This window comes from Neophocaena asiaeorientalis, unplaced genomic scaffold (assembly GCF_003031525.2).
Source record: "Neophocaena asiaeorientalis asiaeorientalis breed wild unplaced genomic scaffold, Neophocaena_asiaeorientalis_V1.1 scaffold249, whole genome shotgun sequence".
Classification (NCBI taxonomy): Eukaryota; Metazoa; Chordata; class Mammalia; order Artiodactyla; family Phocoenidae; genus Neophocaena; species Neophocaena asiaeorientalis.
Genome location: NW_020172625.1, coordinates 3,559,016 through 3,580,421, shown reverse-complemented (window position 1 = coordinate 3,580,421; position 21,406 = coordinate 3,559,016). Strand labels below are relative to the sequence as shown.

Genomic DNA, 21,406 nt, shown 5'->3' with positions numbered 1-21,406 from the left:
GTAGTGATTTGATGGCCTCAAAACTTGAGTATCTAAAGTTTGTTTTTTTTTTCCCCTCTCTCAGGCCAGTCATTTTCCTTTTAGAAAAGTACTATAAGTATAGGCCTGACAGTCTAGATTCAGGGAGCCAGTTGGTTGAAGAATGTGGGGACCTTACATTTCAATTGACAGATTTTTACTTAAAATACCCATTTTTTCAGTATGGTGTTTTATTTACCCCTTATCTACACCTGTTGTCTCCTAGGCCACAACCTCTGTGCACTAAACACTGCCTTATGAAAATTTCTTCTCTTCTGTTGGGCTCAAGGGGGATAGTCACAAGTCACTCATGTGACTTATGGAAGATATTGTTTTTTATTGATTAATAGTATCGGGTATATTACAGTCTACCTTCCATTGATATTTTACTGCTTTATGTAGTATCGCATATCTTAACAGTGCTATACTGTCAATTCCTACTTCTTGCCTATCACAGTATTATTGTAATATATTTTACTTTTGTGTATGCTGAAAGTCCACAATGTATACCTACCAATCGGGGTTTAGTCAGTTTTCTTTAGAGCAATTAATTTTTTATAAGAGATGTATTTACCTTTATTCTAACTATTTCCGGAACTCATTTCTTCATGTACCTTCAAAATTCTGTTATTTGTATTTCTACTCGAAGAACTTAATCATTTCTTATAATGCAAGTCTGCAGGTTACGAATTATTTCATCTTTTGGCAGGAAGGAGGCATCAGAACTGGAAAAAGAAAAGGCTTTTATTTCACCTTCATTTTCTGAGTGATATTTTTGCTAGGTGTACATAATTTCTCATCTTTATCTGACTGCCTTGAGAATTTGTGTATGGTATGCTAGGTATATGAAAGTATATTTTCATATTTGTCCTGTTCAGAGTTTTCTGGATCTGTCTCAATATTTTTTATACCTTTTCAAATAGTTCTGCTTCCACCTCTCTCGCTTCCTCACCTCCTCTTCCTCCTCTGCCTCCTCCCTATTCTTCTTCCTCTTGGGTTCCAAAAATTCTTATTAGATTCCTGTTAGATATTGTCCCGTAACCTTTGGATCCTCTGTTCAACTCTTCCCATTCTTTTCTCATTATGTTTCGCTTGTGTAATTTCTTTTGACCTATTTTTAAGTTCACTGATTTTGTCCTTGGCTCCATTGAATATGCTAATAAACCCATTGAAAGTATTCTTCATCTATTACCATGTTTTTTTAATCTTTAATATTTCCCTTTGAGTCTTTTTTCTGTTTTCCATTTCTCTGCTCATATTCTTCAGTCTGTTCATTCATATTTTCCACGTTTTCCACTAGAAGCACTTACCTTAGTAATCATAATAATTCAGAATCCACCGGCTGAAAGTTCCAACATCTATGTTATAAGCAAGTCTGAGTCTGTTGATTGCTTTGTCATTTATTTTCTTCTTGCTTTTTGGGTTGTTTCGTCACTAATGATTGACTGTCAGACATCCTATGTAGGATAATAGAGACAGAAGTGAATAGTATTTATGTCTGAAAGTGAGTGTGCCTCCTATTTCTGCTAGTCTATTAACATGGGGGATTGAATCCAGTTAATGGAGAGCTGAACTGGGTTTGAGTTTTCTTGTTTAATATGATTCCCTTCAGTATACCACTGCTTCACATCCCTTCAGCTATGTGGGGGATTTTTTGTTGGAGTGCTGCTTCATACTGTGCTGTTGACTTTTCCTCTACTCTTGTACCTCAGAAAGTTCTCTTTCCATACTCTTGGCTCTTTCCTTGATGTTTAGAGTCTACTGCTGCTTTTTCGTAGAGCTTGCCATCTTGATGGTATTTGGGGGTGGCGGTAGAGTGGGAAGATGTTTTAGGTAGGCTTGTCAGTTGTCCTAGTTCAGGTTCAGTCTAGCCAGATCTGTTTCTCCAGGTCTCAGAAATGGGGCATTCTTGGTGATCCTGTCCATCCCTCCCATGGCATTTTACTCAGATCTTTGGTAGCTCCTGTATGGGAGAGTATGCCTTCCTGCTCCAGTAGAAGGTGCTCTATAATGGGTCCCAGGACGGTTTCTTCCCCCGAGTGTAGAGGGAGTTTTATCTTTTCCTCTAGGGTATGGTATCTTCACCTGTGCTCTGAGGGCAACAAGGTTACTGCCTGTCTGCTAATTTCTTAAGGCTTCTTTTCTAAGAGAATAATCCTGATGGAACTTTGGGCCTTTTCTAGAGTGGAGGCTTCTCCTCTCTTTGAGGGTTGTACCAAGGAAAGCTTCCTCTGGTATTCCACTCTGGCCCCAGTCTCTCAGGAGTTCCCAGCAGAAAGCACACAGTGAAGTGCTTGCAACTAAGTGTGAGCTCCTCTTGTGTCTGTGACTCCCAGGGATTCTGTATATCACATTATAAGTTCATAGTCAACCTTTACCATTTTATCTGACTTCTTACTTAGCTTGTATGGTATCTGACAGCTCTTTTCTTCTGCCCCTTACCACAGGTGAGCTGGTGCTTAAGGTTCTCTCTTGAAGGTACCTTTTTTCTTTAGATTTTAGGCTGCTTAGTTGGCTTGTGACCTCAGATTTCTAATGGTTTTAAGAAAAGTTATGATTTTGTAGTTTATCTGTTTTTGTTTTTCTTGTTCTTAAGGTTTGGAGTAACTGTCTCTCCAGCATTCTACATCCTAGGCAGAAGCAGAATTCCTATAGACTTCTGTTTAGTCTCATCTTACACCTCAACCTTCAGACAACTATCCTTGATTCCTGAGGTTTTTTTGTTCCATGGTTGGAATTCATTTACTTCTTGATGATTCTTCAGCCCCTCTGCCTTACTTCTAGCATCTAGAGGGTCAAGAAAGCTATAAACTAAGTTAGTGAGTGCTCTGTTTATCTTTCAGAATATTTTTGACATTTCACATCTGCTAATATCTCCACCATTTTTAACTGGTATTGCAGAGCTTGAGACATTATACTGCTGTAGGTAATTCTTGTTTGGCAATTGAGATGACTCTTGACAAACTAGTAAGGAACAGAAGTATAGTGATAGGAGAAAACTCCTTGGAAGGATCTGGATAATTATTCACATATCTCAGATGAAGAAAATAGATTATATTAAGTTTTGACAGTGACTGAAATATACCTTTATATGGCAGTTCTCAGTACACATGTATACACACTAAATGAAAATGTGTATTCTGATTTTTTTTCTGTTTTTTCCATTTAAAAAAATCTTGTGCCAGACCTAGTAAATTGATTTCATGGCCCATAAAGGGAGTTGCCACTACTGATTTGAAAAAACTTGCAGTGTAGATTCTAATAAAGAAGTTAGGGGCTTCCCTGGTGGCGCAGTGGTTGAAAGTCCGCCTGCCGATGCAGGGGACACGGGTTCGTGCCCCGGTCCGGGAAGATCCCACATGCCGCGGAGTGGCTGGGCCCGTGAGCCATGGCCGCTGAGCCTGCGCGTCCAGAGCCTGTGCTCCGCAACAGGAGAGGCCACAACAGTGAGAGGCCCGCGTACCGCCACAACAGTGAGAGGCCCGCGTACCGCAAAAAAAAAAAAAGAAGTTAGAATTGTTGTCTTATTTGTACTTGGCTTGACTGCTTATAAGATTTTCCAGATATGTGTGTATATCTTGCGTTTGCTTTATTTTTGTACTGAAGACGTATCATTTCGAAAGTGGATTTTGACAATTAAATTTTCTCTTATTAAGGCTGTTTATATTACTGGAAAAGAAGTTTTCAGCTTCAGAATCGTTTCTTATATGGGTGCAACTGCTGGTTCTGCGTACACAGACATGAATGTGTTTGACAGTCAAGTTAATTTAACTGTTGGTTGCATTGAAGTAGTTCTTGTCACAAAATTTCTGTATTCTGTATTGGTAAGTATGTTAATCGGTTTTTTATTTATTCTTTCCTACTAGTTGGAAAGTGTTTGCTGTGCATCAAGCATAGATGAAGCATTCCTTACTTGATTTTTTTTTGTCCTGATTTTTCAAGATATTCTGGGTACCATATATCATGACTGAAATGTATAGTATACTGTTTATATAACATCATTTTCACATGGGAATGTTCTAGCTAATTGAAATATGTATTTTATAAACATATTAAATATATGTATATTATATATCATATATGTTATCTATATTAATTGAATTCTTTATACGTTATTAGTTTGAGTGTTTTACCTGACTTCCAGCTCTAACTAAAAGTGCTAAATATATAATTGAAGTTTGTTTTGGTCATTAAGAAAATTATGTTTTCTATTGCATTCTAGTTCTGTGAATATTTGGGGCTTTGAGGGATTTAGATTTAATCCCTATATGACACTTCCCTGAGGTATTTAAGTTCTGTTTCTGCCTTTCATAGTTTTTTTTTTTTTTTCCCCTTGCTGTCAGCTGATGTTTTTTCCTGTGTCATACCTGTCTCTATGACTTCACTATTCATTCTTTTAACTAAATTGTGGTATATAAACTAAATAATCAGTTGATTCTAAATAAATAATGTTGCTGTTTTTGTGATCTTTTTAACTGAGGTTATCATGCAGTTTTTCCTATAGCCATAAAAACTTTTTTGTACATAAAAAGTAAAAATGAAAAAGTATTCTTGTTTAATTTTTTCTAATTTCTTTTTATAACTCAGAAGCATTATATCACTGAACCCCTTTGTGATAGCTTTATACTAAAAAATTATTGAAAATAATTAAAACATGAAATTAATTAAACATGAAAATTAAGTATAATTCTGGGTGTATTTTACATCATTTAGTATTTTTCCCACATTTCAGGAATCAGAAAACTTTAGAGTTCTTGACAGACATATTTTTATTACTGTTTTATCTTACAAACGTAAATAAGCTCTCTGTCCATTGTGGTTGTGTAGGGAAATACAGTGTGATTGTTGAGCCATTAAGGAAAGTGAGATAAAAAGGGAAATAGATGCCAGTGAAACATTGGAGCATCCACATGTTGCTTTGGTCCAGGGACTAGATTTTTACTGTTTTACTGTGTTTTTGTATCTGTATCTTTGTGTTTCTCAACCTTTATTGCAGAAAATTATGGTTTAATATAGACAAGTCAGACTTTGAATAAATAATGCTTAGTTGTTCCAAGAGAAAATTTTTCTTATGGAGGTAAAATCAGAAATATCAATATACATTTAATAGTTTTATTCATTAATGGTAGCCTTAAGAATATAATTCTGTTTTCTTTATAGGCTTTTATAGATAATTTTCAAGCAGCTAAACAAGCCTTGGCAGAGGCAACTGTTCAGGCAGCAGAAATGGCTGCTACTGGTGTAAAAGAACTGGCACAAAGGAGTTCTAGAATGGCATTGGATGTTGACATCAAAGCCCCAGTTGTGGTTATCCCACAGTCTCCAGTTTCTGAAAATGTTTTTGTTGCTGATTTTGGACTAATTACAATGAAAAATACATTCCATGTGATAACAGAGAGTCAGATCAACCCCCCACCCATTATTGATTTGATAACGATAAAGCTGAGTGAAATGCGACTATACAGGTAAGCTTTTCACAAATATACTTATGTAGAATGCAATCTTTTTCTAACTTTTTACATTAAAGGCTTTGGTATCTTGAGTTTTCTCTTTAGAGTGGAACTTAATTTTATTATAACTGTACTTAATTTTGTGATTTCCTCTTCCCCAAGTATTTTTTGGTAAGATCAATTATAGTCTTCTAGTTTTTAAAAACCTAGGAAGTATTGGGAAATTCCTCATTAGGTAATTAGGAATGCTGTAAAATTTGTTATCTGAGGAAGAATATTTGTACTTATTTGCAGTTCTTTATAAATTATAAGGTTATGGAAGAAATGGGAGAATTTCTAATATATTTATTCACTCAGCAAACACAGCAGTACCCGAAGTACTCTATCACCTTTGTGCTGTGGATCTGATACGCTAATTAAAGACACACACAACACACACACACACACACACACACACACACAGTAGAGTACAATCTTATATATTCACTCTGCATAGGATTAGGAATTAGGGGAATAAGTGAATATCCAGATAGTTTCCAGAACTTTTACTGTGCTGTTTCTAATCATCTATTCTAGATTTAATGCCCTTTTCCTCTTACAACTTGGATTCATCACTACTTAAACTTGCTCTTTTCTTTCTTTCTGTAGTTTTTTTCTTTGATCTCATTCTATTTATTTTTTTCCTTTTTATTTTTGCTGCTTCTCTGGCTTCTGGCAGGTCTGTCTCCCTCCTGCCATTCTTTCCATCAACTGAATATTTTAAAAACAGCTTTATTGAGATATAATTAGTCTATAATAAATTGCATACTTTTAAAATATACAGTTTGATAAGTTTGATACGTATACACTTACGATAGTTTGAGTACAACTGTGTTAATTCTTCCTTAAATATTTTGTAGAATTCACCAGTGAAGCCACGGGGGCTGGTATTTGCTTGTGGGAGATTTTTAACCACAATTTCCATTTCTTTAGTAAACTTGGGACTATTTAAATTAATTATTTTTGAGTGATTGTTAATTTTTTTCAAGAAATGTGTCTATTTCACCTACATTGTAGAGTTTTATGACATAAAGTTCAAAATACTCTCTTCTTACTCATTAGTATCTATATTGATGTTACCTCCCCCATTCTTGATATTTATAATTTATAACCTTAATCAGCCTGGCTAGAGGTTAATCGGTTTTATTGATCTTTTTTTTTTCCTATGGGATAACTGGGTATCCATTATTTTTTTCCCTTCCAGTTTTATTGAGATATAATTGACATACAGCACTGTATAAGTTTAAGCTGTAAACATAATGATTTGACTTACCTACATCATGAAATGATTACCACATAAGTTTAGTAAACATCCATCATCTTCTATAGATACAGAATTAAAAGAATAGAAAAAAATTTTTTTTTGTGAGGAGAACTCTTAGGATTTACTCAGTTAACAATTTCCATATGTAACATACAAGAGTATTAATTATATTTATCATGTTGCACATTATATCCCTAGTACTTAGGTATCTTATAACTGGTAGTTTATACCTTTTGACTACGTTCATCCAGTTCGCCTTCCTCCTACCCCTTGCCTCTGGTAACCACACATCTTATTGCTTTTTCTATGAGTTGGTTTGTTTTGAAGCATAACTGACCTACAGAACTATGTTAGTTCCTGTATCATAACATAGTGATTCAGTATTTCTGTACATTTCAAAATGATCACCATGGTAAATCTCTACCATACAAAGATATTACATAGTTACTGACTGTATTCTCCACACTGTACATTTCATAGCCACGACTCATTTATTTTGTAACTGAAAGTTTGTACCTCTTAATCTCTCACACTTATTTCTCTCCTCCCCCCACCCCTCTCCCCTATGGCAAGCACCTGTTTGTTCTCTGTATCTATGACTGGTTTCTCTTTTGTCAACGTTTCTTATTTGTTTTGTTATTTAAATTCCATATATAAGTGAAATCATACAGTATTTATCTTTCTCTGTCTGATTTATTTCACTTAACATAATATCCTCTAGGCCCATCCGTATTGTCACAGATGGCAGGATTTCATTCTTTTTTTGTGGCTGAGTAATATTTCATTGTGTGTGTGTGTGTGTGTGTGTGTGTGTGTGTGTGTGTATACACGCACATACATACATATACACACGCACCACATCTTATTTATCCATTCAGCCACTGATGAACACTCAGATTGTTTCCATATCTTGGCTACTGTAAATAATGCTGCAATGAACTTACGGGTATGTGTATCTTTTCAAATTAGTGTTTTCATTTTCTTTGAATAAATACTCAGGAATGGGATTCCTGGGCGGGGCCAGTTCCTGACAAACCTGGCTGCAGTATTCAGGGTGTCCCAGAGTTAGTGTCATCCCTGAGGTGGGCAGGGCCAGATATTGGGGTGGTTGAGAGTCTCAAGGTGTCCCAGAGCTGGTGTTGGGCCACTGGTGGGCAGGGCTGGGGCCCAGTGGTCCCATGGCTGGTGTCTGCCCACTGCGGGAGTAAGGTCATGTCCTCGGAGGGGGAGCGTGCCGGCCTGCTGATGGTCAGAGCTGGGCCCTGTGGTCTCTTGCTGTAGAGCTTGGTGGTCCCAGAGCTGGTGTCAGCCTACAGGTGGCAGGGCTGGGTCCTGGGGAGGCCAGGAGCTCAGGGGGTCCTATGGGAGTTGGTCTGCTGGTGGGTGGAGCTGTGTCAATGCTCAGCTAGCTACTTGTTGTGGGATGTCCCAGGACTGGTGCCTATTGACTGGTGGGCTGGGACGGGTCCCAGTGTTAATGAGCTAGAGGGAGGATTCCAAAATGTTGCTTGCCTGCAGCATTGTCCTCATGGTTGAATGAGCATCCAGAAGTGGCTTCTGCCAGCGTCTGTGTCCCCAGCGTGAGTACCAGAAGCTTCCTGCTTCTTTGGGAGGCTCTCTAATATCAGCAAGTGGGTCTGACCCAGGCTCCTTTTAAATTACTGCTTCTTCCCTTGGTCTCAGAACATGTGAGATTTTGTGTGCACCCTCTAAGAGTAGAGTCTGTTTCCTACTGCCCTTTGACTCTCTCAAAAGTATGCCCCACTGGTCTTCAAAGCCAGTCATTCTGGGAACTCTAGGCTGGGCAGCCTGATGAGGAGGGTTGTACCCCTCGTTCCTTGGGGAGAACTTCTGCAATTATAATTATCCTCCCATCTGTGGCCTGGGGGTATGGTTCTTTACTATACCGTGTCTACACTCCTCCTACCTGTGTTGTTGTGGTTCCTTCTTTATATCTTTAGTTTTTAAATAGCTTCTTCTCTGCTGGTCTTAGGTCATCCTCATTGATAGTTACTCTGTAAATATTTGTAATTTTGGTGTGCTCCTGAGAGGAGGTGATCTTAGAGTCTTCCTATTCCTCTATCTTGGCCGTTCCCTGGTTATCCATTCTTGACAGTTCAGTTTTATTGCTCTTAAAGCACCAGCTTTTGGGTTTTTCTCTTCTTTTTCTGTTTTCTCTTTCATTGATATCTACTTTGATATTCATTATTCCTTCTGCTTACTTTGGGTTTAATTTTGCTCTTTTTCTAAGTTTCTTTAGGTGGTGGCTCAGATGATTGACTTGAACATTTCTTTTCTAGTATAGGCATTTAGTACTACAATTTTGGAGTTCTTCTCTGTAGCTCTGTCCTCTCTGGAATTTTACCATATGAACTCTAGCTGCCTTGGTTTCCCTGGACTCTCAGGTCTGTCTTCATAACTCATGGACTTTACTGGTTATTTCTTGGCTTATCCATCCCTCCGCTTTTCCATGACCTTTAAATTATCTCAAAACAATTGAAGTTGGAGCATTACGGCTCATCTTGTTTTTTCTTGTCTCAGTAATCAGTGCCCATTGCCTAATGTCCTGTATCTTGAAAAACATTTTTTAATATATCTTGCATGTGTGTCTTTATGAGGGGAGGGAGGAATTGTTTCAGGCAGGAGAGTAAATCTAGTTCATGATATTTCATCTTAGATGGAAGGAGAAATTTCCATCAATTGAATATTTGAGTATTTATTAAGCATGTAATGTATCCCAGGCACTGTGCTAGGAACGTGAAATATCGTAGTGAGCAGTCTTTACAAGGGATGAATAAATAGTACCTCCCTCATTAGATTGTTGAGATAGGTACTATTTAATGAATTTTATGAGCTGATGCATAAAAACAGGATCACGTTTAGATTTTGGAAGGGTTGTAGAAAATAGGTCAAAAGGAGACAAAACTGGAAGTTGAAAGTATGGTTTGCTAACTGCTGGAGTAATTCACATAAGAATTAGATGTGACTCAGTCTAGGATAAGGAAGTGAGGTAGTAGAGGACTAACCAGGTGTGACAAATTTGAGAAGTAGAATTAAAGGTAACTGATTATTAAAGGGGTGTCAGGGTTAAAAGAGAGTAATTAAAATAGACTCCAGCTTGCAGGTTTGTAAAATTCAGCATTTGGTAATAATGCAGTTCAGCGAGATATGACAGAGCAATGCAGAAAAAAAAGTAGAGTGGAGATGTTAACAAGTTCTCTTATGGGCAAAGTAACTTGAAAATGGTTACATGACTTTTATATGAAGATATCTAGAACCGGATCTGGAAAGCACCTAGATATAGTGTCTGGATATTGGAAAGTGTTTGAATTTCTAGATTTGGGAGTGTTTAATAATATTTAACTAGTTATAGAAGCCATCAAAGTGAGTAAGGTCACACAGAGAATTTGTAGAGTGGGACATGTGGGGCAGAATGCTGAGGAATGTCCATATTTAAGGAATGGCAGATGAAAATCCCTCAAAAGAGGTTAAGATGGAGCAAGCAAAACGATGGAAAGGGAACCAGGAGAATGTATTGAAGTAGCGTTGAGGATCATGTTGATGTTGATAACCATGAATTAACAGTATATGATTTTTTTTCATGTAGTACTTGATATTTGGTATTTGGAATCCAACAGTCTGTTGGATTTAGGCAAGACAGTTTTTAACAAGCAGATGTGACTGAAGATAGTGAGACAAGATTTTAAATATTGAAAGTCATGTTGACAGATAATGGAGAGGGAAGAAATTGAAGACAAGAAAATACTGATAGACTAATGGAATATAGAGAGTGGTTTATAAACTGGAGATTCAGTAGTCTCAAAGTCTTCAAAAATGAACACTGACTAGTTATTGATAGATTGCAGCAAGAATAGAAGGTGGTTAACCTGGATGGTGTTACTCTTAAAGGAGTAGAAGAGAGAGTGGATGAGCATTGTTCCAAATTAAGAAAAATGGTTTGTATCCCTCAACTCTGAGGTAGATAGAGTGTTGGAGAGAAATCAGACTTTAATAGAGCTTCATGGAAAGCCGGGTTTCAGTTAAGATAAGAAATGAATGATACATTTAGTGAAGACATAGGAAAATGTAGAATGATTTGTTTAGCCAAGTCCAGGGATTTCAGAAATTACAGGGAAATATTGAAATGAAAGACTTCTATTTTAATAATAGGCTGTAGACATACAGTAATAATTTAAACCTTTAGGAGGCTCATTAACTTGGAGTTTAAACTGTGTAAAAGTCTGAATTTACTAAAAACAACGTATATGCATCTATATTTAATCATGTCTTGTTTGACTTCAAGAAATGATCTAGACACATCTTCTATTCAACATAGTATTGGAAGTCCTAGCCACAGCAGTCAGACAAGAAAAAGAAATAAAAGGTATCCAAATTGGAAGGGAAGAGGTAAAATTGTTATTATATGCAGATGATATGACACTATATAGAGAAACACCTAAAGGCTTCCACACAGAAACTACTAGAACTGATAAACGAATTCAGCAAGGTAGCAGGATACAAGATTAACATACAGAAGTCAGTTGCATTTCTTTACAACAACAATGAAATATCAGAAAGGGAATGTAAAAAAACAATCCCTTTTAAAATTGCAGCCCCAAAAATAAATACTAAAGAATAAACCTGACCAAGGAGATGAAAGACTTATATGCTGAGAACTGTAAAACATTAATAAAGGTAATTGAAGATAATTTGAAGAAATGGAAAGATACCCCATGCTCTTGGATTATTAAATTGACCATACTATCCAAAGGAAACTATAGATTTAATGTGATCCTTATCAAATTGCCCATGAAATTTTTCACAGAATTAGAACACACAATTCTAAAATTCATATGGAACCATAAAAGACCCAGAATGGCCAAAGCCTTCCTGAAGAAAAAGAACACAACAGGAGGCATAACCCACCCAGACTTCAGACAATACTACAAAGCTACAGTAATCAAAACAGCATGGTACTGGCACAAAAACAGACATATGGATCAATGGAACAGAATAGAGAGCCCAGAAATGAACCCACACACCTACGGTCAATTAATCTTTGACAAAGGAGGCAAGAATATACAATGGGAAAAAGAGTCTCTTTGGCAAGTAGTGCTGGGAAAGCTGGACAGCTGCATGTAAATCAGTTGTATCCCTCAACTCTGAGGTAGATAGAGTGTTGGAGAGAAATCAGACTTTAATAGAGCTTCATGGAAAGCCGGGTTTCAGTTAAGATAAGAAATGAATGATACATTTAGTGAAGACATAGGAAAATGTAGAATGATTTGTTTAGCCAAGTCCAGGGATTTCAGAAATTACAGGGAAATATTGAAATGAAAGACTTCTATTTTAATAATAGGCTGTAGACATACAGTAATAATTTAAACCTTTAGGAGGCTCATTAACTTGGAGTTTAAACTGTGTAAAAGTCTGAATTTACTAAAAACAACGTATATGCATCTATATTTAATCATGTCTTGTTTGACTTCAAGAAATGATCTAGACACATCTTCTATTCAACATAGTATTGGAAGTCCTAGCCACAGCAGTCAGACAAGAAAAAGAAATAAAAGGTATCCAAATTGGAAGGGAAGAGGTAAAATTGTTATTATATGCAGATGATATGACACTATATAGAGAAACACCTAAAGGCTTCCACACAGAAACTACTAGAACTGATAAACGAATTCAGCAAGGTAGCAGGATACAAGATTAACATACAGAAGTCAGTTGCATTTCTTTACAACAACAATGAAATATCAGAAAGGGAATGTAAAAAAACAATCCCTTTTAAAATTGCAGCCCCAAAAATAAATACTAAAGAATAAACCTGACCAAGGAGATGAAAGACTTATATGCTGAGAACTGTAAAACATTAATAAAGGTAATTGAAGATAATTTGAAGAAATGGAAAGATACCCCATGCTCTTGGATTATTAAATTGACCATACTATCCAAAGGAAACTATAGATTTAATGTGATCCTTATCAAATTGCCCATGAAATTTTTCACAGAATTAGAACACACAATTCTAAAATTCATATGGAACCATAAAAGACCCAGAATGGCCAAAGCCTTCCTGAAGAAAAAGAACACAACAGGAGGCATAACCCACCCAGACTTCAGACAATACTACAAAGCTACAGTAATCAAAACAGCATGGTACTGGCACAAAAACAGACATATGGATCAATGGAACAGAATAGAGAGCCCAGAAATGAACCCACACACCTACGGTCAATTAATCTTTGACAAAGGAGGCAAGAATATACAATGGGAAAAAGAGTCTCTTTGGCAAGTAGTGCTGGGAAAGCTGGACAGCTGCATGTAAATCAGTGAAGTTAGAACACACCTCACCATACACAAAAATAAACTCAAAATGGCTTAAAGACTTAAGCATAAGACATGACACCATGAAACTCCTAGAAGAGAACATAGGCAAAACATTCTCTGACATAAATCATACCAATGTTTTCTTAGGTCCGTCTGCCAAGGCAATAGAAATAAAAACAAAAACAAATGGAACTTAAGCAAACTTACAAGCTTTTTCACAGCAAAGGAAACCATAATCAAAATGAAAAGACAACCTACAGAATGGGAGAAGATATTTGCAAATGATGCGACTGACAAGGGCTTATTTTCCAAAATATATAAATAGCTCATACAACTCAACAACAAAAAAAATCCCAATCCAAAAATGGGCAGAAGACCTAAATAGACATTTCTCCAGAGAAGAAATACAGATGGCCAACAGGCACATGAAAAGAAGCTCAACATCGCTAATTCTTCTTCTTTTTTAAAATAAATTTATTTACTTTTGGCTGTGTTGGGTTTTTGTTGCTGCATGTGAGCTTTCTCTAGTTGTGGCGAGCAGGGGGCTACACTTCGTTGCATTGCGGTGGCTTCTCTTGTTGCGCAGCACAGGCTCTAGGTGTGGGGGCTTCAGCAGTTGTGGCACGCGGGCTCGGTAGTTGTGGCTCGTGGGCTCTAGAGTGCAGGCTCAGTAGTTGTGGTGCACGGGCTTAGTTGCTTCGCGGCATGTGGGATCTTCCCGGACCAGGGCTCGAACCCGTGTCCCTGCATTGGCAGGCAGATTCTTAACCACTGCGCCACCAGGGAAGTCCCAGGTGTAAGCTTTTATATGTATCAGTAGAATGGATAAACAAGGTCCTACTGTAATGCAGAGAAAACTATATTCAATATCCTGTGATAAGCCATAATGTAAAAGAATATGTATAAAAAAAGAATGTGTGTATATGTATAACTGAATCACTTTGCTGTAAAGCAGTAATTAACAGAACATTATAATTCAACTATACTTCAATTTTAAAAAATTAAAAAAACAAAAAAATGATATAGATATGAATTAGGTGTGAGTCTGTATTACAAATAGATTGTTTTTAAAAAGCGTTTCTAGAGCATTAAATAATATATATTCTTTTCTGTCCAAAAAAGAATTTTTTTATTGAAGAAATACATAAAATGGTATTGGGGATGAATGTAGAAGATTGCTGGTGATATGACCACCCAAAGATAACTACTGTTAATAATTTGGAATTGTTTTCTATTTTATTATATCTGCACATATATTTAAGTGAAATAAGAATTCTGTTGTATATTGCAGATTGTAATTTTCTCTTAAAAATGTGCTATAAACATTTTTCCATATTATTTTGAGTGTATAATTTTTTCTAAATATTTTAATACATAGTTTTTTAAAAAATCCATCTGCCTGTTAAAAATTTAAGTTTTTTATTGTTGTTTTAAATAGCAGTATAATGATGATTGATATCTTTGTTTCTCAATACTTATATGATTTTCTACTCATTTCTTTAGGATAATTCATTTCCTTCAGATGAATTCCTAGAAACATAATTACTCATTTATAGAGTAAACCAATTTTCCCTGAAGTAATTTTATCGCAAAGATGTTAACTGCAATATAAAATTTTTAAAAGATGTTTATAATACTTCTATAAGGAAAGTTGTAAAACTTAACCAAGGGCCAGAAAGAAATCTTGAATAATTTTTCAGAGAATATTTTCCTACATCTAATATTATAAAGGTGTCAGTTTCTTATAAATTAATTTATACATTTAATGCACTGATAATAAAAAAATCACAACAGCTGTTCTTTTTAAAAGCCTTTCAAAATTATTGTAAAGTTTTTCTGGAAATATAAATTGGGGGCAAGATGTAGAAAAGATTTTTTTTTTTTAATTGAGATTGGGCATGGGAGAATCATAACATTAGAGGTACTACTAAAATAAATTACATTAAATACCAGTAAAATATATTACAAAATTAAAATAATTAAGTTAGTGAAACAGCAGAAAAGTCAGCAGCTGACTGTGTGTGTATGTGTGTGCATCATCATTATTCATATATATTACAGTCAATCCCCGTTATTCACGGATTCCATATTTGTGAATATTTCTGCTTGCTAAAACCTATTTGTAACCACAAAATCAATATTCATGGCACTTTTACAGTCATTTGTGGACATGCGCAGAGCTGCAAGAAATTTGGGTCTCCCAAGGCCTTTGTTCCCAGCTGAGGTGTTAAACAAGGTGACGCCCTGCCTTCTTATTTGAACTCTATGCTGTAAACAGTGTCCTTTTTGTGTGCCATGTTTTTTGCATTTAGGGGCTTTTCCTTGGTGATTTTGCTGTTTAAAATGGCCCCAGAGCATAATGCCATTTATAAGCATAAAAAAACTAAAGGTGAGTGAATTGTATATTATATGAATTATCTCAGTAATGCTCTTTGAAAAACTATGGACAGGGGCTTCCCTGGTGGCGCAGTGGTTGAAAGTCCACCTGCCGCTGCAGGGGACGCGGGTTCATGCCCCGGTCCAGGAGGATCCCACGTGCCTTGGAGCGGCTGGACCCGTGAGCCATGGCCGCTGAGCCTGCACGTCCGGAGCCTGTGCTCCGCAACGGGAGAGGCTGCAACAGTGAGAGGCCCGCGTACCGCAAAAAAAAAAAAAAAAAAAAAAAAAAAAAAACTATGGACAAATAACACATAAGTACCAGTCATATGGTAGAGAAGAACTTGCTAATTTAAGCACTGAGGAAAGAAGAAAAGTGATAAGGGAAAAATATCAATTGGCTTTGACTGTATAAAAGTATAAGTTTCTGAATATTAATTACCAAAACAAAATTCTGGGAAACATAGCATATGGGGTAATTAGCAACATCTGTAATAAAGGATAAAAATCCTTAAATATTTTAAGACAGTAAGTAAAAGATAATTTGAAAAATTGGTAAAGAACATGACTAGATTCTTTATAGGAATGGTGATAGCTGGTGTATATAGCTAATAGAAATGTTCAACCTCATTAATATTCAAAGGAATGAAAATTAATACAGTGAAATGTTTGCATATTAAATTTGGAAAATCTTAATAATCAGTAATTCTCACTCGGTGCAGGGAGATGGATACTCTCATATGTTGTTATTTATATATTGATCCAATTTCTTGTATTTAGTTTGGCAAATAATTGAGGAGTACATGTCATATTGTAATCATCTGAGCCAAGTACTGGCAGTACATGAAAGAATAACATAAATATAGTCCTTACCCTCATGAATCTTTCATTCTAATTGAAACTACAGACAAGACAATGACCTATTAAATGTACTGGATGGGCCAAAAGGGTCGTCCAGTTTTTTCCGTAAGATGGCTATAGTAGCACTTAGTTGTCTTTAACTTCATTCGAAACAGTTTCGTTAGATTATATGTGACAGCTCTCATATCAGTGTGCATTTAAAAAAAGACTTATCAAAGTTGGTGAATTTTTGTGTAGCCATTTTAATATTGAAGATGGAAGAAAGAAAGCAACATTTTTGGCATATTATGCTTTATTATTTCAAGAAAGGTAAAAACGCAGCTGAAACACAAAAAAAGGTTTGTGCAGTGTATGGAGAAGGTGCTGTGACTGTGAAGTTTCGTGCTGGAGATTTTTCACTGGAGGGTGCTCCATGGAGGATGCTCCATGGTCGGGTAGACCAGCTGAAGTTCATAGCGATCAAATGGAAACAATAATTGAGAACAGTCAATGTTATACCACGCAGGAGACAGCCAGCATACTCAAAAAATCCATATCAAGCGTTGAAAATCATTTGCACCAGCTTGGTTATGTGAATCACTTTGATGTTTGGGTTCCACATAAGTTAAGCAAAAAAACCCTTCTTGACCATATTTCCACATGTGATTCTCTACTGAAACGTAATGAAAACGTTCTGTTTTAAAAACAAATTGTGACAGGTGATGAAAAGTGGATACTATACAACAGTGTGGAACGGAAGAGATCATGGGGCAAGAGAAATGAACCACCACCAACCACACTAAAGGCCCGTCTTCACCCAGAGAAGGTGATGTCGTGTACATGGTGGGATTGGAAGGGAGTCCTCTATTATGAGCTCCTTCCCGAAAACCAAACAATTAATTCCAACAAGCACTGCTCCCAATTAGACCAACTGAAAGCAGCACCCGAAGGAAAGCATCCAGAATTAGTCAATCGAAAATGCATAATCTTCCATCAGAATAACACAAGACCGCATGTTTCTTTGATGACCAGGCAAAAACTGTTAACAGCTTGCCTGGGAAGTTCTGATTCATCCGCCGTATTCACCAGACATTGCACCTTTGGATTTCCATTTCTTTCAGTCTTTACAAAATTCTCCTAATGGAAAAAACTTTAATTCCCTGGAAGACTAGTACTGGTAAGGAAAGGTTTTTCCAGAGGAAGTAATCTTTTGACACAGCAGTTAATATTTCTTGAAATTAGTCCAGAGGAAGAAATTTACTCAAAGACATGTACAAAGATAATGAACCAAGTATCATTTATTACAGTGATGAATTGGAAACAGCATAACTTTTTAACAATATAAGGTTGACTTAATGACTTATGGCATAGCTATATATTTTCATATTCACTTGTTAAAATTGTACATGTAGTATCCGCTTAGAGCTTTTAGATTCCTTAACTTAGTACCATTAAGGGAGATTGCAAGGATGCATACATGCTAAGTATAATGTTACCCTATAGTTAATACATTCAATGATATGATGCTAGGAATTCTAGGAGATCCCTGGTGACTCCCATATTTCTCTCCAATTGAATAGGTGATATGTAAATTCTACAATCATAGCTTCATTCCCTAGTTGAAGAATTTGGGATTTGCTGCCAATTAAAATATAAATGTATTATTGAGGAGTACCACCTTGAGATTGTCGTTTGAAGGTATAATGGGAGGCTTCTTTGGTCACATGTCACTTGAAAGGGGTTTGGTAACCTACTACTCTTTTCATCATTCCTGAGCATCAGTCCTACCCTTATAAGTACTTGGAAAGGCAAATATGGTTCAACTTAATATGAAATTGTCCATATTCAAGTATATTTGATCCATAGAAATAGGAATTTCATATGGTGCAAATTGGTTTCTTATGAAGTAAGGGGATATGTGGTAATCTGCTAACATGTGTAAATCAGTGAATTTAAATGTTTTCATTGTTTTTTTAAAATTAATTAATTTATATAGTTTTGACTGCATTGGGTCTTCGTTGCTGTACACATGCTTTTCTTTAGTTGCAGGGGCTGCTGTTCGTTGCAGTGTGCGGGCTTCTCGTTGTGGTGGCTTCTCTTGTTGCAGAGCATGGGCTCTAGGCACACGGGCTTCAGTAGTTGTGGCACGCAGGCTCAGTAGTTGTGGCACGCAGGCTCAGTAGTTGTGGCTCGCAGGGTCTAGTGTGCAGGCTCAGTAATTATAGAGCACAGGCTTAGTTGCTCCGTGGCATGTGGGATCTTCCCGGATCAGGGCTTGAACCCATGTCTCCTGCATTGGCAGGCGGATTCTTAACCACTGCGCCACCAGGGAAGCCCCTAAATGTTTTCATAATGTCTCGTGTAATGTATATTTATAGATGATGTAGAGATAATTCTCATTTTAAGAGTTTATTGTCCAACTTGTATATATTTTTTTATTTTTGAATTTTATTTTTTTATACAGCAGGTTCTTATTAGTTATCCATTTTATACATATAAGTGTATATATGTCAATCCCAATCTCCCAATTCATCACACCATCCCACCACCCCTCCCCGCCACTTTCCCCCCTTGGTGTCCATACGTTTGTTCTCTACCTCTGTGTCTCAATTTCTGCACTGCAAACCGGTTCAACTTGTATATTTTTGGCGCTTTTTAACATATTGTAAAATCCTATTGAAAAAATTCATTTTTCTTCAACATGGAACACTTCACCTCAGAGAAAGTTACCCAGGTTTCTTGTAGGTTTCTAGTGGGTGACTTTGAAAGTGTGTGACTTTCATCTCTCATTTTACATGGAAAGCCTGTTCGATTTTATTTTTCTCTTCACACACACAACATTATTGATTTCTATTATTTGTATATAAAATGATTAATTTTTTAACTATCTGATTTTGTATGAAACTATTCAAAACAATTTTATTTTTACTTATAGGTCTCAATTTATTAATGATGCATACCAGGAAGTACTGGATCTACTATTGCCACTAAATCTTGAGGTGATTGTTGAGCGAAATTTATCCTGGGAGTGGTACCAGGAAGTTCCTTGTTTTAACGTAAATGCTCAACTAAAGCCCATGGAGGTAACTTTTGAATGCTTATTGATTCCTGTTTTGTTTCTTAAAAAATATTGCTTGGGGACATAAGTCATTTTGTGTGTATAAGTTGTATATTAATTACCTTGGTCACAAATGAAATAATAGCATACAACCTAGAATGCATTGAATGTTTGTCATTCATTTATTCAACAAATATTTGAGTGCCTACTGAATGTTAGACCCTGTGCCAGATATTGGAGATCCTGTGGCAAAGAAGTTGTGACATTATCTCTGGTTTCATGGAATTTACCAGTGTAACGTAGGGGTTGGTGGTGGTGGTGGTCCAGAGGTGAGATAGACCGTAAAAAAGTCCACAGGCACACAATTAAAATAGTTCTAAATTATGGTAAATATCATGAAGGAAACAAATATTAGACATGGTGCTGTAAGTAGTCAGTTAGATATTTTAATAAAGATGTTAGTGGAGAGGTCTAAGGCTGGAAATCATGATTTGGAAATCATCAGATTATAGATGGTATTTGAAGCTATGGGAATATATGAAGTAACGTAGCAAAGGTCCTAGAAGAATGGAGTGGTTGAAGATGAAAATGGCAAATGGTTAGTAATTTAGACGTAACTTTACTTCCCTATTGGTTGATATCGCGTCACAGATCTCCAGTGTAACTATCCACAAGTTCGTATTTTTACCTCTCGACTGGATGGAAGTCAAAACTGTATCACATGTTTTGCTAAAGTGACAGCAACACACACTCTTTCTGGAAGATTTCTTTAAGAAACCTACTTAACAGATTCTCTTCCCTCCCTTCACCCGCGTTTCCCTTTCTATTTCTCCCCATAAAAATTATATTCAAAAAGAGAAAATCATCATTTAAAAAATTTCAGATTTGTAACTTAAAAATGTATTTAAAGCTTAAAACATGATGATCTCTAACACACCATTGTAAAGCAATTATATTCCAATAAAGATGTAAAAGAAAATGATGATCTCAACTCAAGATCTTTCAACTCTGTGTATAAGATCATATGGATTCCTTAAATTATAAATGGGCCATATCTTCTTAAGATAAATAATTGAAGTCTCTTTGTATTGGTAAGACAACAGTTAGAAACTTATAAAACATAAGTAGCAAGTTCTACCTAGCATACTGGGCAAATCTTCTCCCCACTGGGCCCAGTCATTAGGCAGATTTGTGTGGGGCGGCTGGGACACCATTTTCCTTCACTCTTCTCCAGAGAAAAATCCATGCAGAATGTTCAGATGATGTTGCAGACCTTCTGCAAATGCCCAGCTGCCTTCCAGGACAGATCAAATTGGGTCTTCCCCTGCAGTGATCTGTCTGAATAGTTAGCAGCTGTTGTGGCTCACCCCCAGGTTCACACATTGGAACCCTCTTGGACATCATCCTCTGCATCACAAAGAGCCTAGAATCGGTTGCTCTAATGCATCCAGGCTAAGTGCTGCAGTTTGTGATTTTTGACTTGTCAGACGTTCGGTGGTAGCATACACAGCCAGTCCTGAAATGTAGGAGCCACAGACCAGTATTCCTTGAATCCTTACAGTTCTTCCAGCTTCCTGTACTGAGCTGTTGGCAAGAGTGAAGAGTAATGATTAATATCAGTTATTTCGGGGGTATTCAGTAAACATGCACTAATTGAAAGACTATGGTTTAGAAGTTGTAATATTTAATTTCATTTTATTAATTTATATGAATATACTATTTTTGCAATACCTGCTACGTAATAATCACAAAATAAGTGTCATGAATAAATGAAAATTTAAAAACAAAACATAAGTAGCAGGAATAAGGTACACATGGAGTTAATCTTAAAACACTAGATTAGTTTATCACTTTTGAAATGTAGTCAAAGGAAGCCTGATGCAAATAAAACTTAAATTTTGTGGAATTAAAGTTATCCCTTTGAGGTTATTAGACATACCAATTTAAAACTCACAGGTCTTTTTTTTTTTTTTTTTTAACTGAATTGCTGTTGTATTAGAGTTCTTCAGAGAAATAGAACCAATAGGA

The 21,406-nt window shown here is 36.3% G+C and overlaps 1 protein-coding gene across 3 annotated transcripts in view; it reads left to right on the top strand.

Moving 5' to 3' along the window:
• VPS13A (vacuolar protein sorting 13 homolog A) overlaps positions 1 to 21,406 on the top strand; it is a 231,700-nt gene that overhangs the window by 108,929 nt on the left and 101,365 nt on the right. For all 3 annotated transcript variants that reach the window (XM_024738949.1, XM_024738950.1, XM_024738951.1), the window contains exons 32-34: positions 3,675 to 3,842; positions 5,179 to 5,483; positions 19,256 to 19,403. In XM_024738949.1, coding sequence (XP_024594717.1) covers positions 3,675 to 3,842; positions 5,179 to 5,483; positions 19,256 to 19,403 — 621 coding nt within the window. The remainder of the gene's footprint in view (positions 1 to 3,674; positions 3,843 to 5,178; positions 5,484 to 19,255; positions 19,404 to 21,406) is intronic.